Source organism: Panthera onca, chromosome C1, assembly GCF_046562875.1.
Source record: "Panthera onca isolate mPanOnc1 chromosome C1, mPanOnc1 haplotype 2, whole genome shotgun sequence".
In the NCBI taxonomy this organism is placed as follows: domain Eukaryota; kingdom Metazoa; phylum Chordata; class Mammalia; order Carnivora; family Felidae; genus Panthera; species Panthera onca.
In genome coordinates, this window is record NC_138346.1 from 185,766,318 (window position 1) to 185,788,536 (window position 22,219).

A 22,219-nucleotide genomic window follows, 5' to 3' on the forward strand; every position below is an offset into this window, starting at 1 on the left:
CTCTCTCTCTCTCTCTCTCTCTCTCAATAAATAAATAAATAAATAAACTTAAAAATTCTCATGCATAAGTACTTAAAAAAAAGATTAATTGACCAGATAATCATAGATTTATTTCTAGGCTTTCTATTCTGTTTCATTGATCTATGTGTCTATTTTTGTGCCAGTCCAATACTGTTTTGATTACTACAGCTTTGTAGTATAACTTGAAATCTGCAATTGTGATACCTTTGGTTTTTTTTCTTTTTCTTTTTCTTTTTTAAGATTGCTTTGATGGGGCACCTGGGTGGTACAGTTGCTCAGGTCATGATCTCACAACTTGTGAGTTCGAGCCCCACATCGGGCTCTGTGCTGATAGCTCAGAGCCTGGAGCCTGCTTCGAATTCTGTGTCTCCCTCTCTCTCTGCCCCTCCCCCACTCACGCTCTGCCGCCCCCCCCCCATCAAAAATCAATAAACATTAAAAAAAAAAAAGATTGCTTTCGCTATTCGGGGTCTTTTGTGGTTCCACACAAATTTTGGGATTATTGTTCTGTGAAAAATGCTGTATTTTGATAGGGATTGCATTAAAACTGTAGATTGCTTTGGGGACCCAAGATTGTCTTATGCAAATATTGAAAGGGAAGTAATTTAAGAGGGCTGAATCCTCAGCCTCCACTCTGGAAAGTCAGTAGAAGGTAAGAAATAGCAATATAATCAGTAGATAGCTAGAGCTATGATGGTAAACAGAAGAAACAGCTGAAAGAGGGGAGAGTGGTTCCCTCTGGGAAATAGGATTCACTGGTGGTATGGGGAGGCCAGGGGACTGTTATTTTTCATTATATGTTTATTTTAAGCTATCTAAGTATGTAACTGATGAAAATTAAGTTAGAAGACTATTGCAGTAATCTAGAGAGAGCTGATGGTGGCTTTGACTGTGGTAACAATGAAGGTGGAGAGAAATAGTTGGATTCTGGATATTTGTGGAGATTATATATATATATATATATATATATATATATATATATATATATATATATTTGAAGTTTATTTATTTATTTTGAGAGACCCAGAGAGCAAGCTGGGGAAGGGCAGAGAGAGAGGGAAAGAGAGAAACCCAAGCAGTCATCACAGAGCCCAACACAAGGCTGGAACCCATGGACCATGAGATCATGACCTGAGCCAAAACCAAGAGTCAGACACTTAACCAACTGAGCCATCCAGGCGCCCCTGGATATTTTTTAAAGTAGAGACAATGGGACTTCCTAATGGATTGGGATATTAATTAGCACAGGGGAAGGAGTCAAGGATGACTCTTAGGCTTCTGACTTGAACAACTGGGAGAATTTAATTGCCAGTAACTACACTGGGAAAGACTGCATGGGGAACAGGTTTTGGGGATATGACATCAGAAGTTATCAAATTGGTAGTTGGGGTGGCTCAAGTTGGCTGAGCCTGGGACTCTTAATTTCGTCTCAGGTCATGATCCCAGGTCATGGGATCAAATTCCCTCATCATGCTCTGTGCTGTTCATGGAGCCTACTTAAAATCCTCTCTCCCCCTCTGCCCCTCTCCCCCTCTTGCTCTCTCTTTCTCTCTCTCTAAAATAAAATAAAAACAAATTTAAAAATTAACAGTTGGATAAAGTCTGGAATTCAAAGGAGAGGTTCAGGATGGTTGTGTCTCTTAGTAGATAGGGGACCTTTGGCAAATTAACCTCTATAACCTCAGTTTTCTCATCTATAAAGAGTAATGATAGTACTACTATACCAGGTTGACGGGAGAATTAAATGAGATAAAGAACTTAACACAGTGCAAGGCACTAAATGTTAACTATAATTATTCTATTATTGTCACTACTATAGTCATAATCATCTGAAGTGTCATTTATTGAGGCTTAGAACATAAAGCTTAAGAGTTAAGAATCCAGCCCTGACTCTGCCATTTGCAAGTTGTGTGATATTGGGCAAGCCACTTAATCTCTCCTCCGTTTTCTTATCTGTAAAATGGAGATAATAATAGTACCTGTAACATAATGTTTTCATAAGTATTAAATGAGGTAATACCTGTAAAGTACTTAGAATACATCATTATCATTATTTGTCTGTGAACTCCTTAAAGTAGGTACCATCATGTTTATTTCTCTAGCACCCACTTAGTCACCTTTGCCTGTCACTGTGCTTAGTATATATGTGATAGGTAGTAAAAAAAAATTTTAAGGGTTCTGTTTATCTGTAGAAGAGCACAAACCTTGCACATACTATTTTCTTGCTTTTTAGATTGAATTATTCTCTTTCTCCTCTGTATATATCTTCTACTTTGGGAGAGGGGGAAGACATAAATCATGTGAGAGAGCTGTTTTAGAAGTATACTCACATAAATTGAAATGTGTGTTTATATTTTGTTATTTGGATGTGAGTTTATGAGTAATCTTAGAATAAAGAATAAGTTTGGGAAGGAGAAAGAAGCATTCTCATTTTGTGAGGAGACAATCTAGATACTTGGGTTTGTGGATATTATTAGTTCTTGTCCGAACTTCCTGGATTAAAAAACATTTGGGGAACACTTGAGGTCACTGCTTGTATATGTATTAATATTTCTACCTTTGCCAGGAGATTTGGTATTTTGCTGTTTGCATGGCAGTTGTGAGCAGTGTGGTTTAAAATTTTCTGTGAAAAAATAGTTACAGAATGAGTTTAATTCTCAGTCTCAAGTTTACTTTCAGTTGTTAATCAAGATGGAGAATATTTGTTTTTCTCTCAGAAATCTAGGATGTTTTTCATGAGTAGACACTTCTCTAAAGAAGACATCCGGATGGCCAACAGGCACATGAAAAGATGCTCAATGTCGCTCCTCATCAGGGAAATACAAATCAAAACCACACTCAGATATCACCTCACACCAGTCAGAGTGGCCAAAATGAACAAATCAGGAGACTATAGATGCTGGAGAGGATGTGGAGAAACAGGAACCCTCTTGCACTGTTGGTGGGAATGCAAATTGGTGCAGCCACTCTGGAAAACAGTGTGGAGGTTCCTCAAAAAATTAAAAATAGACCTACCCTATGACCCAGCAATAGCACTGCTAGGAATTTACCCAAGGGCTACAGGAGTACTGATGCATAGGGGCACTTGTACCCCAAGTTTATAGCAGCACTCTCAACAATAGCCAAATTATGGAAAGAGCCGAAATGTCCATCAACTGATGAATGGATAAAGAAATTGTGGTTTATATACACAATGGAGTACTACGTGGCAATGAGAAAGAATGAAATATGGCCCTTTGTAGCAACGTGGATGGAACTGGAGAGTGTGATGCTAAGTGAAATAAGCCATCCAGAGAAAGACAGATACCATATGTTTTCACTCTTATGTGGATCCTGAGAAACTTAACAGAAACCCATGGGGGAGGGGAAGGAAAAAAAAAAAGAGGTTAGAGTGGGAGAGAGCCAAAGCATAAGAGACTTAAAAACTGAGAACAAACTGAGGGTTGATGGGGGGGTGGGAGGGAGGGGAGGGTGGGTGATGGGTATTGTGGAGGGCACCTTTTGGGATGAGCACTGGGTGTTATATGGAAACCAATTTGACAATAAATTTCATATATTGAAGAAAAAAATGAAAAAAAATCTAGGATGTTTTTGTGTTTATTAAACTGGTTTACTATTTGTAAGTAAGCAGATCTTGTATTAACTTTTTAAGTACTTGTATTGTTTCACTAAAAAAAAACCCAGTAAGATTAGACCATAAACTTTATTGGTCCTCTTGTTATTATATGTAGTGCTATTGACATGATCTAGTGAATATTGAGCAATGTTTATTTGCCTTTACCTATCTTAAAATCTGACTATAAAAATCGTGGACAGAAAAGAGAAAGCCAGACTGAACCAGTTCTGTTTAATGTCACTTGAAGTGAGACATTAGTGGTTAATGTCTGTTCAGCTGAGTTTTCTTTGAGTTCTCAAAGCTAGAACCTAGCACAACCAGTTTTCCATGATGTAATACCTCTAAAGCACGTTTGAACTGCAGTAAGCCTTACCCAGATATATTACTGCTTTTTTTATGGGTCTAGATTCATAGCTCTTTTGGGACTTGAGATCTGAGCCATTGCCCTTTCTTCTCCTTTTTGGTTACTGGTAATTTTTTCTGGTCTAAGAGAGTGATGGTATCTTTGCTTTATTTGGGAGTAAAATGCAAAGCAGTTCATTTAATGCCACATATTAAAGCTTAGTGGAATCCGGTGGAGTATGTCGCAGAGCCTTTCCTTCAGTTATGGGAGGGAAATCAGATAAAAATATATCAAATTTCTGGAAAAACTTAAAAAAAAAAAAGTAAACCAGTATCAGTAGGTTTCCAATGTAGGCCTTTTAGAAAGCATTTTAATATGAAAATCATGCTCACATTTTACTATTCTATTATAGGTTTATTTCAAACCTCTTAATTGTTTTTACCATAACTTCAGAACCAGACATTTTTCTGGAAAGACCAGTACAGATCAGAAGAACTCCTAACATGGATGTTGCTTTTTGCTCAAAGCTGACAGTAGAAAGGCTTATAAAGCAAACCAGTTAGATTTTCATTGGTTTACAGATTGGCAGGGTTTTGTTTTTGTTTTGGGGAGACAGAGAGAGAGAGAGAATCTTTTTTTTTTTTTTTTTTTTTTTGAGAGAGAGAGAGAGAGAGTGAGTGAGCCTAAGCAGGGGAGAGGGGCAGAGTGAGAAAGAGAGAGAATCTCAAGCAGGCTCCAAGCTCAGCAAGGAGCCCAATGTGAGGCTTGCTTGATCCCTGGGACCATGACCTGAGCTGAAATTGAGAGTCAGATGCTCAACTGATTGAGCCACCCAGGCATCATTAGTTATTATTTATGAATACAAAATGAAGTTATTATTAAACCACTGGCCTTTTTTCTTTCATTCCCATTGTCACAGAGCAAAACAGATCAGATTCCAGTACTTCTCCAACTTTTGTCAAGTCACTTAAGTGCTCTAAACCTTATTTTCCTAGATGATAAAATGAGGATAATTTAATCTCAGATAATACATATAAAATACCTAGGACAGTTTCTAGGTATTTTGGCAATATACACCTAATTCTAGATAAGTTAGCAATAAGTACTAATTTTCCAGACAGCTTTGATATAATGGCTACAGGAGTCTTACTGGGTCCTGTTGTGTAGTATTGAGTTGGTCCAAAATAGTTGTGTGTTGGTGTTTTGTGTGTGTGTGTGTGTTTTTCCAGAATGAAGACAGCTAGATGTGTTTCAGACTACTGTCACACCTCTCCCTCACTCTTCTGTTTAGGTAATAAGCTTTTGAGAAGGGACAGTATTTAAACTTTAATGTTTAACTCTGAGAGCAGAACTATGAACTCAAAAAATATTTGACTGATTGGATGAAAATGCTACCAAGGAACTAATAATGTTATTTTCCTTGTGCTTGTTTAGGAGTCAAAGCCCAAAGTCTATTTTAGGTCTGTGAACATAGTGACCCATAATTTTTTTTTATTTTATTTTTTTAAATTTATATCCAAGTTATTTAGCATATAGTGCAACAATGATTTCAGGAGTGGATTCCTTAATGCCCCTTACCCATTTAGCCCATCCCTCCTCCAGTAACCCTCTGTTCTCCATATTTAAGAGTCTCTTATGTTTTGTCCCCCTCCCTGTTTTTATATATTTTTTGCTTCCCTTCCCTTATGTTCATCTGTTCTGTGTCTTAAAGTCCTCATATGAGTGAAGTCATATGATATTTGTCTCTCTCTGACTAATTTTGCTTACCATAATACCCTCTAGTTCCATCCACATAGTTGCAAATAGCAAGATTTCATTCTTTTTGATTGCCAAGTGATACTCCATTGTGTGTGTGTGTGTGTGTGTGTGTGTGTGTGTGTGTGTGTGTGTGTATACCACATCTTCTTTATCCACTCATCCATCGATGGACAGTTGGACTCTTTCCATACTTTGCTATTGTTGATAGTGCTGCTATAAACATGGGGGTGCACATGCCCCTTTGAAACAGCACACCTGTTTCTACCTAGTAGTGCAATTACTGGGTCATAGGATAGTTCTATTTTTAATTTTTTGAGGAACCTCCATACTGTTTTCCAGAGTGGCTGCACCAGTTTGCATTCCCACCAGCAGTGCAAAAGAGATTCTCTTTCTCCACATCCTCACCAACATCTGTTGTTGCCTGAGTTGTTAATGTTAGCCATTCTGACTGGTGTGAGGTGGTATCTCATTATGGTTCTGATTTGTATTTCCCTGATGATGAGTGATGTTGAGCATTTTTTCATGTGTCGGTTGGCCATCTGGATGTCTTCTTTGGAGAAGTGTCTATTCATGTCTTTTGCCCATTTCTTCACTGGATTATTTGTTTTTTGGGTGTTGAGTTTGATAAGTTCTTTATAGATTTTGGATACTAACCCTTTATCTGATATGTCGTTTGCAAATATCTTCTTCCATTCTGTCAGTTGCCTTTTAGTTTTGCTGATTGTTTCCTTCGCTGTGCAGAAGCTTTTTATTTTGATGAGGTCCCAATAGTTCATTTTTGCTTTTGTTTCTCCACCCATGATTTTTTTATTATGTAATACTAGTTTTCTTTTCCTTTCTTTTCTTTTCCTTTCTTTTCTTTTCTTTCTTTTTCTTTCTTTCTTTCTTTCTTTCTTTCTTTCTTTCTTTCTTTTTCTTGTTGTATCATTAGTTTTCTATGGCTGCTATAACAAATTACCTGGTGACTTGAAACAACACAAATTCATTATCTTCTATAGATCAGAAGTCTGATGTGGGTCTTACTAGGATAAAATCAAGGTATTGAGAGTGTTGTGTTTCTTTCTGGAGGCTCTAGGGAAGAATCTGTTTCCTTACTTTTTCAGTTTCTATTTGGCTTGTAGCTCCTTCCCTCTTCAAAGCCAATAGTGACAGGCTGATTTTTTTTTCATATTGTATCCTTCTAATACTAACTTTTTGGCCTCCCTCTTCCACCTTTGGGGACCATTATGATAACACTGCAAGTATGATAACACTTGGTAGTCTAGGATAATCTCCCTATTTTAAAGTCAGCTGATTAGCAACCTTAATTCCATCTGCAACTTTAATCAATTTCCCTTGCTATATAGCATAACATATTCACAGGTTTTGAGGGTTAGAACATGGACCTTTCTAGACATCTTCTGCCTATCATAATATCCCATTAAGAAAACATTTTTGAGCACATCCCCAGGTGCTATTATTAACCCATGTTAAATATTACTAAACTTATTTTTTCTTCTTTATATAAAAATAATATAGGTAATGGGGTGCCTGGGCAATTCAGTCAGTTAAGCCTCCGAGTTCAGCTCAGGTCATGATCTCACGGTTCATGGATTTGAGCCCCATGTCGGGCTCTGTGCTGACAGCTCAGAGCCTGAAGCCTGCTTCAGACTGTGTCTGCCAATCTTTCTGCCCCTCCCCTGCTCGCTCTCTGTCTCTCTCAAAATTAAACATTAAAAAATTAAAAATAAATAATAATATAGGTTAAAAATTCTAATTTTATTCCCAGACTTCAATGGGTAATCTTACTCATACCTCATTTTGGAGACTGCTAGATAATACTAGGACTGAAGAAAGTTCCTGCTTTGGAATTAAGAAATTTAACTTTTAGGGGTGCCTGGGTGGCTCAGTCAATTAAGCACCCGACTTTGGCACAGGTCATGATCTTGCAGTTTGTGGCTTTGAGCCCCATGTTGGGCTCTGTGCTGACAGCTCAGAACCTGGGGCCTGCTTCAGATTCTGTATATTCCTCTCTCGGCCTCTCCCCCACTCATGCTCTGTCTCTCACTCTCTCAAAAATAAATAAAATGTAAAAAAAAAAAAAATTTAACTTTTAACTGAATTCGGTAAATATTTACTAAATGCTAACTATGAAGAAGGCAGTGTTTTAAGTATATATAGACACAAAACCACCTAGTATATTTATTCCAGGTGGGCTAATTACTGTAGTAAACCACGTAAAATCTTATTGATTTAAAGGCATGTTTCTTATTCATGTCCTAGTTCAGCGTGTGTTGGATTGAGTTAGAGAGCTTTTTTCTTTTTTTTTTAAACCTAGGACAGGGCCTCAGATTCCTTCACTGGATCTTCTGCATCTGCTGACAGATGAAGGAGAAAAGTATAGAGGAGAGGGTTGAGGTTTTTATGGGACAGACCTAGAAATGACATAATAATTTCTGCCCCTGTACTACTCTCCAGAACTCAATATTATGGTCTTAACTAACTGTTATAGACATTGGGAAACTTCAGGAAGAAAAGGGAGGTAATTTAGTGAGTAAATAGCCATTCTTTTCCACACTTAAGATTCCTGCCCTCAAGAACTATCTAATTTAGTGGAAGAAGCAGACATAGATAAAACTTGATGTAGAAGGCAGGCCTGATATGTGTTTATATAATAGAGTTTTAAATAGAGTAATATAAATGTATAGAGAAGAGAAAGATTACTTCAGATTAGAAAGAGTAGGGAAATATGTGAAATTATGTCTCTGAGACAGGAATTATTATAACCATTCTCAATCATATGACTTGATATGTGACAGTTCCTGGCATCCTAAATGGTATATAAATGTTGGGTGCTATTGTTATTATTGTTATTATTCGGAGACATTCTTGCACTAAGTTTGTAAGGATTGGTAGAGCTTTGAAAAGTGGATTCCAGGGGCACTTGGGTGGCTGAGTCAGCTGAGCGTCCAACTCTTGATTTGGGCTCAGGTCATGATTCCAGGGCTGTGGAATCAAGCCCCATGTCAGATTCTGCACTGAGTATGGAGCCTGGTTGGGATTCATATTCTCTCTCTCTCTCTCTCTCCCTCTCTCTCTCTCTCTCCCTCCCTCCCTCCCCCTCTGCCACTCTCCCCGCCCCTAAAAGAAATAGTAAAAAAGTGGATTCCAGATGGCCTTATTGTAGCAACAGTATGGAAGTGGGAGAATTTAGGACATATTTAGGAGGAACAGGTTATATAACTAAAACATAGAGAATTCAGGTGGGAGTAATAGGAGATAAGGTAAAAGAGGTGTGGGTCAGATCATTCAGATTCTTGAATAACATGCTAAGTAAGGAATTTGGACTTTGATCAGGAGTTGTGAACTGCCACAAAAATCTTTTTGAGTAGCTTCTTAATGAAAGGCATTGTGTCTTGTTCATTTTTAAATCCTTTTTATAACTATATGGAGAGGTGATATAACATTGTGATTAAAAGCACAGAACCCACTGTTTAGGTTTGACGCCTGGTTCAGCCACTTATTATTTGTATGACTTTGGGCAGGTTACTTTATTTCTCTAAGCCTGAATTCCTTTATCAATATAATTGGGAGAATAAAAGTATTACTTCATTGGATTATTATGAGGATTAAATGAATATAATATAAAAACAATGCCTACACAGTAAGTGCTCTTTAAAAGTCAGTTGTTGGGGTGCCTGGGTGGCTCAGTTAGTTAAGCATCTAACTCTTGATTTCGGCTCAGGTTGTGATCTCATGATTGTGGGATCAAGCCCCACATCAGGCTTTGTGCTGGGTGTGGAGCCTGCTTAGGATTCTTTCTCTCTTTCTCGCTCTCCCTCTCCCTCTCCCTCTGCCTTTCCCCTGCTCTCTCTCTCAGAAAAAAAGAGTCAACTGTTATAATAATCATATAATAATAATAATTACCAGTGCCTGGCAAATAACAAGCATTCAGTGATTTTTAAGTGGTCAGAGTTGTGTGTTAAATTTACCCAGCAAGTGTTTATATACTGTCATATGACAGGCAAGAGAATTCATTTCATTTTATAAAACATAGTTAAAGGTAGGAAGCAATGATGCTATAGGAGAGTGGTGTAGATGGAGTGTCTTCATAGTTCAGAAGCATGCTAGTTCAGAAGTACTTCTACTTAGAGGGAGCCAGATTTGTTTTGTGGGAAAGGAAGTATTTGAACTGGGCTTTGAGGGTGCGTAGAACGTAACTGTGTAGAAATGAGGGGAGGGGCATTCTGGGAAGTGGGAACAGCCCTAGAAAAGCAAAGGTGTATAAAAGCATGGTAATGACACTTTATGGAAAATAGTAAATCATGCTACAGGAAAGGCTGAGGCAAATTAAGTCTCTGATCAAAGTCTAGTTTACCAGTAGTATCAGAGTTGGAAGTTTCCTGTTATGGTCTTACTAACTTTAGAGTGGGTGATCAACTGTCGTTTGTCAAGTCAAGACTGAGCCTTGCTACTCAGTGTGTGGTCCATGGACCTAGCAGTGTCAATATTACTTGGGAGCTTATTAGAAATTCAGACTCCCAACCTCCCTCTGCCCCAACCTGTAGAATCAGAGCCTGGAATTTATATAAGTCCTAGGTGATTTGTGTCCACACTAAAATTTAGGAAGTGCTGGTCTAAAAACCAAAAGCAACTCTTTTTGTTTTCTTTTTAAATGTTTTTATTTATTTAAAAAACTTTATGTTTATTTATATTTGAGAGAGAGAGACAGAGACTGTGTGAGCGGGGGAGGGGCAGAGAGAGAGGGAGACAGAATCTGAAGCAGGCTCCAGGCTCCGAGCTGTCAGCACAGAGCTGATGAGGGGCTGGAACTCCCGAGCCACAAGATCACGACCTTAGCTGAAGTCGGACACTTAACCGACTGAGCCACCAAGACACCCCTTTATTTATTTATTTTAATATTTATTTATTACTTTTGAGAGAACTTGTGCTTGGAGGAAGGGCAGAGAGAGAGAGAGAGAGAGAGAGAGAGAGAAGCAGAGAGAGGGGACAGAGGGTCCAAATCAGGCTCCGCACTGTCAGCACAGAGCCTGATGTGGGACTTGAACTCACAATCTGTGAGATCATGACCTGAGCTGAAGTCACTTAACCAACTGAGACACCCAGGTGCCCCATTAAATGTTTTTATTTTTGAAAGAGATAGCCAGTGCTCGTGTGCCAGGGTGGGGGAGGGACAGAGAAAGAGGGAGAGGATTGGAGGTGGGCTCTGCACTGACAGCAGAGAGCTCCATGCAGGGCTTGAACTCATGAACCGAGCGATTATGACCTGAGCCAAAGTCAGATGCTCAGCCGACTGAGCCACCTAGGCATCCCTCTTCTTACTTAACACAAGTGTGTGTGCATTATATGAAACTAAAAATAATAAATTTCAGTAATGTCTTAGTCTCAAGCACATGCATTAACAAAGTGCTCCTCCCTTCCTGAGCTAAGTAATTCTAGCCGGCTTGATTTTGGGTGGTGGTAGTAGGGAGTAAGAATCATTCAGAGTGTAATAATTTTTAGGTCCAGTCTCATACCAAAAAAGATTTGAGGTTTTGTCCACAACTTAGATTTTAATATAATTAGTAATAAAAATTTCAGTGAAAACTTACTGTTAATATTAAATGCTTTTCTAGGCATATATCACTTCCCTGTTAAGGATGAGAAATATTTCCCTTAAAGTTTTCTTTAATGTTTATTTTTCAGAGAGAGAGAGAGAGAGAGAGACAGAGAGAGAGAGAGAATACACACGCACACGAGTGGGGGAGGGGCAGAGAGAGAGGGAGACACAAAATCTGAAACAGGCTCCAGGCTCTAAGCCATCAGCACAGAGCCCGACTCAAGGCTCAAACTTAAGAACTGGAGATCATGACCTGAGCTGAAGTTGAACACTTAACGAACTGAGCCACCCAGGTGCCCTGAGAAATATTTTCCTTTTAAAGTATATTCTTTTTATAGCAACTGTAATCATGTACTCTGCTCAAGCTCTTCTTCTAATATAAAGCTAATGCCTATCTTAGCTTGAGAGCTCTGTGAAACTGTTTTGGATGTGGTGGGTGATGGAAAGAAAATGAGGTTGAGGAGGTCAGGCAGAAAAGTTTCACATAGAAGTAGAGTTGTGTGACACCACTGTGATGTGGTGATGTGAGTTGGGGGTGGGGAGGAAGGCAGGCAGAAGAAAACTGTCACATGAAACCAGTGCCTGCCCGAATGTGCTGGCTGTGACATCTCTGCGGATGATGTGGTCATAGTGAATGGTGGGTTTGGGGGGAAGGGAAGCAAGGGTGTATCATACCCAAACCAGGTCTTTTCAGCTTTTAGGAGGCTCATGACTTTATTTTTTAATTTCTTTTTGTTTCAAATTTTTATTTAAATTCTAGTTAACATATAGTATAATACTGCTTTCAGGAATACAATTTAGTGATTTATCACTTACATACAACACCCAATGCTCATGACAAGTGCCCTTCTTAATATTCATCACCCATTTAGCCCCTCCCCCACCCACCTCCCCTCCATCAACCCTTAGTTTGTTCTCTATGGTTAAGAGTCTCTTCTGGTGGGGCACCTGGGTGGCTCAGTCAGTTAAGCATCTGACTTTGGCTCAGGTCATGATCTCACGGTTTGTGAGTTGGAGTCCCGTGTCGGCCTCTGTGCTGACAGCTTAGAGCCTAGAGCCTGCTTCAGATTCTGTGTCTCCCTCCCTCTCTTCTCCTCCCCTGCTTGTGCTCTGTCTGTCTGTCTCTCTCTCACAAAAATAAGTAAACTTAAAAAAATTAAAAAAAAAAAAAGAGTCTCTTATGGTTTGGGCCACCTGGGTGGCTCAGTTGGTTAAGTGTGACTTCTGCTTAGGTCATGATCTCACAGCTCATGAGTTTGGACCCCGCATCAAGATCTCTGCTGACGGTGTAGAGCCTGCTTCAGTTCCTGTCTCCCTTTCTCTCTGCCCCTTGCACCTTGTGCTTTCTGTCTTAAAAATAAATAAAAACATAAAAAAAAAAAAGAGTGTCTTTGGGTTTGCTTCTGTCTCCTTTTTTTCTCCCTTTCCCTACGTTCATCTGTTTTGTTTCTTAAATTCCATGTATGAATGAAATCATATGGTATTTGTCTTTCTCTGACTTATTTCACTTAGCATAATATACTCTAGCTCCATCCATTTTGCTATAAATGGCAAGATTTCATTTTTTTGATGGTTGAGTAATATTCCATTATATATATATATCCATCTTCTTTATCCAATTTCAGTTGATGGACAGTTGGGTTCTTTCCATAATTTGACTGTTCTTGATAATGCTGCTATAAGCATCAGGATACATGTGCCCCTTCGAATCAGTATCTTTGTATTTTTTGGGTAAATACCTAATAGTGCAATTGCTGGGTCGTAGGGTAGTTCTATTTTTAACTTTTTGAGGAATTTCCATCCTGTTTTCCAGAGTAGCTGCACCAGTTTGCATTCCCACCAACAATGTAAGAGGGTTCCCCTTTCTCAACATCCTTGCCAACATCTGTTTTCCTGTGTTGTTAATTTTAGTCATTCTGACAGATGTGAGGTGGTAGCTCATCATGGTTTTGATTTATATTTCCCTGATGATGAGTGATGTTGAGCATCTTTTCATGTGTCTGTTGGCCATCTGGATGTCTTCTTTAGAAAAATGTCTGCTCATATCTTCTGCCTGTTTCTTTTTGTCTAAGTTTTTTTTAATTTTGAAAGAGAGACAGAGAGAGAGTGGGGGAGGGGCAGAGAGAGAGAGGGAGAGAGAGAATCCTAAGCAGGCTCCACACTGTCAGTGCAGAGCCTGATGTGGGGCTCAAACTCACAAACCATGAGATCATGATCTGAGCTGAAACCAAGAGTCGGACGTTCAACCAGCTGAGCCACCTAGGTGCCCCTCTTCTGCCCATTTCTTAACTGGATTATTTATTTTTTGGGTTTGAATTTGGTGAATTCTTTATAGATTTTGGATGCTAACCCTTTATCAGCTATGTCATTTGCAAATATCCTCTCCCATTCCGTAGGTTGCCTTTTAGTTTTGTTGATTGTTTGATTCACAGTGCAGCAGCTTTTTATCTTGATCAAGTCCCAGTAGTTCATCTTTTGCTTCCCTGGCTTCTGGAGATATGTCTAATATGTAACTATTGTTTTGCTAGTAGAATCCTACTGCCTAACTTCTATATAAATATTTGACTAAATAAAATAAATACTCCTTTGTTCTCCAGCCTTGTACCTGACTCTAAATGTTCTTTCTGGGGTTCCTGGATAGCTCAGTAGGTTAAGCGTCTGACTCTTGATCTCACCTCAGGTCTTGATCTCAGGGTTGTGAGTTCAAGCTCTGTGTTGGGCTCCATGCTGGGCATGGAGCCTACAAAAAAAAAAAGGTTGTTTCTTATAAAATGAATTTACATTGTGAAGCTAATTTGGTGATCATTGCTTTTTCATTCAAGAAGTGTTTGTTTAGCATCTTATTTGCAAAGCATTGTGTATCAGGCACTATATGTAGAAACAAATGAGAAGAGATCTGTATTCTTGAAAATCTTTCTTATATTCCATTCTGGAGAAGAAGTCACAAATGTTAAAAGAAGAACAGTTAATATATTCTAGTTCTTAGTATATTCTAGGAGCCCAAGTTATGTCATTTCATCTTCACAATAACCATATGAGTTAGGTAATAGTAATACTCCCATTTTGTATATGAAGAAACTAAAATACGGGGATGTCATCATGAAGTGGCAGAGCCAGGATTCAAATATAAGCAGTCTGACTCCAGACCCTGGACCACCTCAGTTAGGCTAATGAACAATCTTTCAGAGCAGAGTGAAAAGTGCATAGCAGTACTGTTGAGATGAGGAGGGAGAGAGAGGATTAATGATAAGTGAAGATATCCCCTAGATCAATATAGAGAAGATGAAATTTTAGCTGATCCTGGAAGGATTATTTTCAGTAAAATGAAATAAAGAGAAGAGCCTGAACTTAAGTTTGTAGGTCATAAAAATCATTTATGCTGTTCAACAAATCTTTTGTGCCAGATACTATACTAGGTACTAGAAATGCAAAAGTATGTAAAACTCTGAATTCTTCATAGTAAGGATGGTTAGTTACTAAAGAGTGATATTGGCTGGGGCGCCTGGGTGGCTCTGTCGGTTAAGCGTCTGACTGCATCTCAGGTCATGATCTCACACTCCGTGAGTTCAAGCCCCCCGTTGGGCTCTGTGCTGACAGCTCAGAGCCTGGAGCCTGCTTCAGATTGTCTCCCTCTCTCTCTGTCCCTCCCCTGCTCTCGCTCTGTCTCTGTCTCTCTCAAAAATAAAGATTAAAAAAAAAAAGTGATATTGGCAGAGGGCAAATTATAATGAGTTTAGGAATGAACGAAGGTTAAAGAAATGTAGATAGTGAATGTAACCTATTAAAGTTTGGTAACAAATGAGGGATGCCTGAGTGGCTCAGTCAGTTACAGGTCAGATTCTTGATTTTGGCTCAGGTCATTATTCTCATGGTTTATGGGATTGAGCCCTGTGTCAGGGCTCCTGTGTCAGAATCCTGTTTGGGATTCTCACTCTCCCTCTCTCTCTCTGCCCCTCCTCTGCTTGCTCTCTCCTTCTCTCTCAAAAATAAATAAAGTTAAAGGAAAAAAAAAATTACCAGCCTGATATCAAAGTTGAGAGGCTGCAGCATTATACAAGATCCCAGGAGACTTCACAGGTAATTGGATTATTTCCAATACATGACTAGCTAAACTAGTTTCTTTATATGGCAGTTATATTCTTTTCCTTTGCTAAAAAAATTTTTTTTTGTTTCATAGGTTCATGGGTGTGTGTGTACATCAAGGACAATTGCATGCACTTACAGAGGTAAGACTTAAGCATATTGAAGTGACTTCTTTGCCTTAGTTTTAGCATTTGTGGTTCCATACTAATTGTTACTTGCATAATGTTAGCAAAATGTGTATGCATTTATATTTATACAAAAATGGCAGTGTTAACAATGCTTTCTTCTCTTGCCTGGGGAAAATAGCCATATCTATTAATACTCTTGGATTCTCTCATAATATTTGTGAATAATCTGAGAATATGAGTGCTCAAATGTTATACTGATTCTTGCTTCCCAGATGACCCCTTCCAAAGCTAAGGGAGACATCACTTGGCTGCAGATTATTTCGTGGCAACAAATTCCCGGACTATCCAGAAACATTTGGTGTCCTGATATAAAATTCCACAATCACTGTTCTAGTGTCCTGATTGGTCTTATTACTCCTTGGAATCAGTTTACATCTTCAGTCTTATTTCATTTTCAGTCTCTTCTAGGCAGTAAAGCCATTACTTAACCTCTGAGGACCAGAGAATCCTCTCTAGAACAAAGGCTTCCTAAACTTAGGTACTGAGCTATCAACTCAGAATTTACTTGGATCCTTCTCAGAAACACAGCTTCCTGGAATCTTCTAGGCTTAGTAGGTCTTCATAGGGCCCATATGTGTTCTTAAAGCTCCCCAAGATTATTCAAATGAGCATCTAGATTTAAGAGTCTATGTTCTAGAATGTATTCACATTCCTCCTTAGGAAGTAAGTACCAAAATACAAAGTGAAGAAACTTAGGAAGGAAAATTGTTTAACAGAATTTGCAAGTATTGGTTTCCTGCTGGCTTGGTGCCCTATATTTGTCCCTAATATCTGATAAAGGAAGGTCCCATGTACCTCACTCTGTGTCTCTTTTCTCAGTTACTGAGGGCACCAGAATGTGGAATGTGTATAGTTCTGTCCTGCCTCTTATATGGAAGGCCAAAGAAGGCAGAATAATGAGGTGGTTAAGAGCATGGACTCTGGGGGCGCCTGGGTGGCTCAGCCGGTTAAGCGGCCAACTTCGGCTCAGGTCATGATCTCACGGTCTGTGAGTTCGAGCCCCGCGTCAGGCTCTGTTCTGACAGCTCAGAGCCTGGAGCCTGTTTCAGATTCTGTGTCTCCCTCTCTCTCTGCCCCTCCCCTGTTCACACTCTGTCTCTCTCTGTCTCAAAAATAAATAAACGTTAAAATAAATTAAAAAAAAAAAAAAGAGCATGGACTCTGAAGTCTTGATTGCCTAGGTTTGAATTTCTCTGTGTCTCAGTGGTGTTGTCTGTAAAATGGGAATAAAAAAAATAATGGTATCTGTTCCAGGGAGTCTAGAAAGAAAAGAGGACCAATAGCTGAATCCTAAAGTATTTAATTATAAAAGTCTGAGGAGAAGACATTTTGAGAGGGAGTGGTTAGTGAGGTAGGAAGAGAAACCACGAGAGTGTATTGGCCTGGAATGGAAAGGAAGGAGTTTCAAGAAGGAGGGAGTCAGTAATTATAGCAGATCCTACTGATAAGAGGATGACCTCACAGGGATTTTGTGAGGATGAAATATAAAATGCTTATTTAGCACAGTGGCTGGCATATAGTAATTGCTTAGTGCATTTTAACTGTTACAGCTTTTATTATTAGCAATGACTGGGCCCTCCCAAACCCCTTAAATTGTCAATATTTTTCATTTGATACTTAGTTCAATTCTGTGGTTAATGTTATTAAAAATTTTAGAAACTTTTTATTGGGTACGCCTGGATGGCTGAGTGGGTTAAGTGTCTGACTTCAGCTCAGGTCATGATCTCATGGCTTGTGGATTCAAGCCCCACATCATGCTCCACGCTGACAGCATACAGCTTGCTTGGGATTCTCTTTCTCCCTCATTGTCTGCCCCTCTCCGACTTGCGCTTTCTCTCTCTCTCAAAAATAAATAAACTTAAAAAAAAAACTTTTTATTGAAGTGTGACATAACAGAAATGTTATAACATATGAAATGTGTACAGCTCACTAAATTTTTACAAATGAACCCGCTCATAACCAGCATTTCAGATCAAAAACATTTTCTGTGTGTTTCTTTTCTCAGAAGTGAGTCTATAAATTCTTCAAACACAAAACTCTCTCCTTCTCTCAAGCTTTCTGCCAGAGCTCTGACACTAATAATTGTTAAAGTATTTGTTGTACTCCATGTTTGTATCATTGTTCTCTGAAATGTCAGTTTACTGGAAGGGCTTGTATGTTGGTTTTTTCTAACAAAGAACATGCTTTAAAATCTGTGATCATGGAGTGATCTCCATGGGTGGCTTAGTCTAAGCCATGACTTAGGCTCAGGTCATGATCTTGCAGTTTGCGAGTTTGAGCCCCGCGTCAGGCTCTGCGCTGACAGCTCAGAGCCTGGAGCCTGCTTTGGATTCTGTGTCTCCTTCTCTCTCTGCCCCTGCCCCACTCTCTCTCTCTCTCTCTCTCTCTCTCTCTCAAACTAAATAAAAATTAAAAGAAAAATCTGTGATCATGTTGTAAATTTAGAAGTGGAGTAGTCGAAATGGCAGTAATGAATGCTCTTAATGCAGCATTCTTTTGGTCATGTTGCACTTAAGTAATATTCTCTGTGTTTGTTAGCTTGTTATAGCCATATACAACATACAGTGCCTGCTTTGTGAAAGAGTGTATATTTCCAGTATCATTAATCAGATATTGGCATAACTTATAATTTTTATTATGATGTTAATAGGCTGATGGTCATTTAGGCCAAATATCCAAATGTCACTGGTTATTTTCAGAAGGGGATCCCCAAGGGCCGTTATGGCATAGATATCTGAGGACTCACATGTTTGTCTTAGAATTGAATTTGGCAGCACACTTTTGGTTTCACTAAGGATTATAAAAATAAATTACTACTAACATCTAGCACAGCATTGGGAACTTGGATGGAACTCTTGATTGGTGGAATGCCTGCTCTTTACAATAATGTGAACACCATTCTTTATTTCTCTTAAAATAATTTTTCAATAATTACAGTAGACAAACATAACTCTTGTTAGTGCCTGTAAAGTGTTGATATTATTAGGAAGAGTACTTCTCGTATATAGTAGTGATCTGGACTTTTTTAGGCTTTAACCATTTCTGTGAGTGTTGTTTGTAATTGTAGACATTAACTGAACTTGGAACAATCAGACAGTTAGGTACTACTAACTACCACCGGTAGTTTTACCTGTAGTAAGTATAGACTTCTGAGTTTTTAAGCAAATGAGTTGTTTGTTATAGAGAAAACAGTTTGATAAAAGATCAAACAGAACCTTTTAAATTTCATGTATCAAATAGGAGTGTTCCATAAGTATTTCTTTGACTCAGGAGACCTAACATTGTCTTTCATTTGGTCATGAGTATCAAGGAAGTGGAAATCTTCAGTTTTTAAAGACAGAAAATATAACCCTTTGTATTATTAGTTAGCTATTGCTATATAATGTCCAACCATAAAACCTCAAAAGAATACAACAATAAACATTTATTTCTTGTACATCTGGAAGTTGAGCACTTCTGCTAGTCTCACTTGGGCTCATTCATGCATCTGTCAGGTCATCCGGTAGTCTGATCTAGGTTGGGCTTTGCTGGGACCACTTTGCTCTAGCTGCTTCTCATCCTTCTTCTGGGACCAGCGGACTAGCCTGGACATGATGATACCAGAATAGCAAGAGTATGCCAGCCATTTGCATAAGTGCTTTTCATGATTCTGCCTATATTCAAGTTTGCTTGGCCAACATCCCCATTGGACAAAACAAGTCACATGCCTGAGTCCACATTGGGAGCATACTGCAAAGTTATATATCAGAGGGCATAGATTCCATAAAGGGTGAAGAACTGGAACCACTGTTGCACTTTCCCATACCCGATAAATATCCCAATTAGCAGATCATAATTATTTGTCTTTTCTACTCTAATTGAGGGTAAAGACTTTCTCTCATTTAAAAAAAATGCTTTATATATTAGGTATAATTCACAATTCTGTAGTCATATTTTCTCCATTTTATAGATGAGAAAACTAGGCTTAGAGAAATTAAATGAATTCCCAAAGTAGGATTTGGATCCAGATTCATTTGACTTCAAAGCCTATACCCATTCCATTTTAACACACTGTCCTTAATTCACTTATCTATTCCCCACAGTGCTAAGCACTTATGTATATTCCCCACATGTTCTTGTATGTGTAGCATGTATAGTATTTGTAGAATTTTATTCTATTTATATATTTTTTGTTATTTGGTAAAGATATTTCCTGGTTATTGGATATATTAGAATGTGTTTGGTTGGCAAGTAATGGAAAATAGTCACAAAGCCTTAAACAACAAAATGACTCATATAACTGGAATTCCAGCAGTTTTATTAGGTTAAGGGTTGGTTTAATTCAGCAGCTAAATGTTATTTAGAGGCCCCACGTCTTTCTGTCTCTTCACTCTGTCTTTATATTGTCAACTTCATCCTAAGGTTGGATGTCATTCTACTCAAAAAGTAGCTACCACCAACTTACATGCTATATGTTTTCTCTTCCATATCCAAGATGGAGGTGTGGGAGATTGTCAAAGACAGACAAGAGAAAGATTCTTCCAGACAGAGTATGTGTCATCTCATAATGCCTTCTTCTTAAGCTTGTTAAGAAAGGCACAAAGAGAGAAATATCCTCATAATCAAACAGTTTAAGGGGCTTCTTTGTGCAGGACCTTTCAGTGCCTAGAAGATTGGAAATTTGGGAATGAGTGAAGTATAAGATTGTCGGGTAGGGATCTCAAGTGACAGTACTCTCTGGTCAAAAGAGTCAGCAAAAGAAAAGAATTGCTTGGCAGATATTTTGGGGTCTCTCTTGCCTTTTCTAGGAGAAATTATGCTTTTTCTCCCCACTGTGCCAGTAAGAACCACTCAGCAATTACTTGGCCTAGTGAGGTGATTCATTCTCTTTACAGCAAAGTGACCTCAGTCAGGCAGATACTTGGTACTGAAAGAAACATTCCAGGGGTGCCTGGGTGGCTCAGTCAGTTAAGCTCCCAACTTTGGCTCAGGTCATGATCTCCCAGTTCGTGAGTTTGAGCCCCGCATCGGGCTCTGTGCTGACAGCTTAGAGCCTGGAGCCTGCTTCAAATTCTATGTCTCCTTCTCTCTCTGCTCCTCCCCTGCTCATGCTCTGTCTCTCTCTCCTTCAAAAATAAATAAAAACATTTTTAAAAATTAAAAAAAAAAAAGACTCCAGGGGCACCTAGGTGGCTCTGTTGGTTAAATGTCCAACTTTGCAAAAATAAATAAACGTTAAAAAAAAAAATTTAAGGGGCGCCTGGGTGGCTCAGTCGGTTAGGCGCCCGACTTTGGCTTAGGTCATGATCTTGTGGTCTGTGAGTTTGAGCCCCGAGTCGGGCTCTGTGCTGACAGCTCAGAACCTGGAACTTGTTTCGGATTCTGTGTCTCCCTCTCTCTCTGACCCTCCCCCATTCACGCTCTATCTCTCTCTGTCTCAAAAATAAATAAATGTTAAAAAAAAAAAAAGTCCGACTTTGGCTCAGGTCATGATCTCACAATTTGTGAGTTCCAGCCCTGCCCCGGGTTCTCTGCTGTCAGTAGAGAGCCCGCTTGCTTCAGCTCCTCTGTTCCCCTACTCTCTGCCCTTCCTGCTTGTACTCTCTGTCTCAAAAATAAAATAAACATTAGGAAAAAAAAGAAGAAACACTCTTAGCTCACGAGGGAATGGATCAGCCCTGCAGGCGGCTGAAAAGAACTTTTTATTCACATAGCCCTCATCCTCTTCTCACTCACCATTTCCACCCCCATTGTACACCTTCTTTCTTTTTAAAAGAATAGTTACTTTGAAAATTCCTTGTTTATGTGGGTTGATATGTGTTGTTTCTTGTCAGACTTATAAGAAGCCTTATATAATCAGAGAGCTTACAATGAAAGGAAACTCTGTCGGTTCAGTGACCAAACTCATGCATTATTTATAAAAATGAGCAGCCAGACCCCGATTCCAGTTTCTTGGTGTGCAGTGATATTGCTATTAGTTGTGTCTGCTTCTTTCTTTTTTGTTTCTGTGTAGCCCAGTACAGAGTATTATGTTGGCCTTATTTACCTTGAGCCAGATGCGATATTGTCTGGTGCCTGCCTTGGGTTAACTTTGGCAGCATAGCCATGCCTATCTTTCAAGCTTGGGGTGGCTTTGCGGGGGGGCCTTTACTACTACATGATAGTTAAGAGAACATTCCAGATGTGCCAACAATGATTGCCCCTGTGACCCAGGACTTCTAAAGGAATGATGAGTGTAGAAGAAATGACAGGATGTGAACTGCAAGGGAAGAAAGAGGTTCACTTTACACATAACATTTGGAGTGAATTTGCTGTAGGCTAGGTATTCTGCTAGGCTCGGGACTTATCAAGATAAAAAAATAAACCTATTTCCCTATTTATTGCTGTATAACAAACTACCCTAAAACTCAGTAATTTAAAACAACCATTTTATTTTGCTTATGATTTTGTAGGTCAGGAATTTGGAAGAGCTTTGCTAGGTCTCTGATGCTCATGTGTCAGCTAGAGGACCCACTTCCAGGATGGCTGCTTCATTCGTATGCCTGGTGCCACAGTGAATGAAGGTGTTTTGGCCCCTGTCTTTCACTACATGGTGTCTCATTCTCTGGGTCATCTCCGTATGGCTTGAGCTT

General features: G+C 39.1%; 1 protein-coding gene across 3 annotated transcripts in view; it reads left to right on the plus strand.

Annotated features, from left to right (window-relative positions):
* Positions 1 to 22,219, plus strand: part of TESK2 (testis associated actin remodelling kinase 2) — a 131,824-nt gene that overhangs the window by 75,693 nt on the left and 33,912 nt on the right. For all 3 annotated transcript variants that reach the window (XM_060622346.2, XM_060622345.2, XM_060622347.2), the window contains one exon: positions 15,515 to 15,563. In XM_060622346.2, coding sequence (XP_060478329.1) covers positions 15,515 to 15,563 — 49 coding nt within the window. The remainder of the gene's footprint in view (positions 1 to 15,514; positions 15,564 to 22,219) is intronic.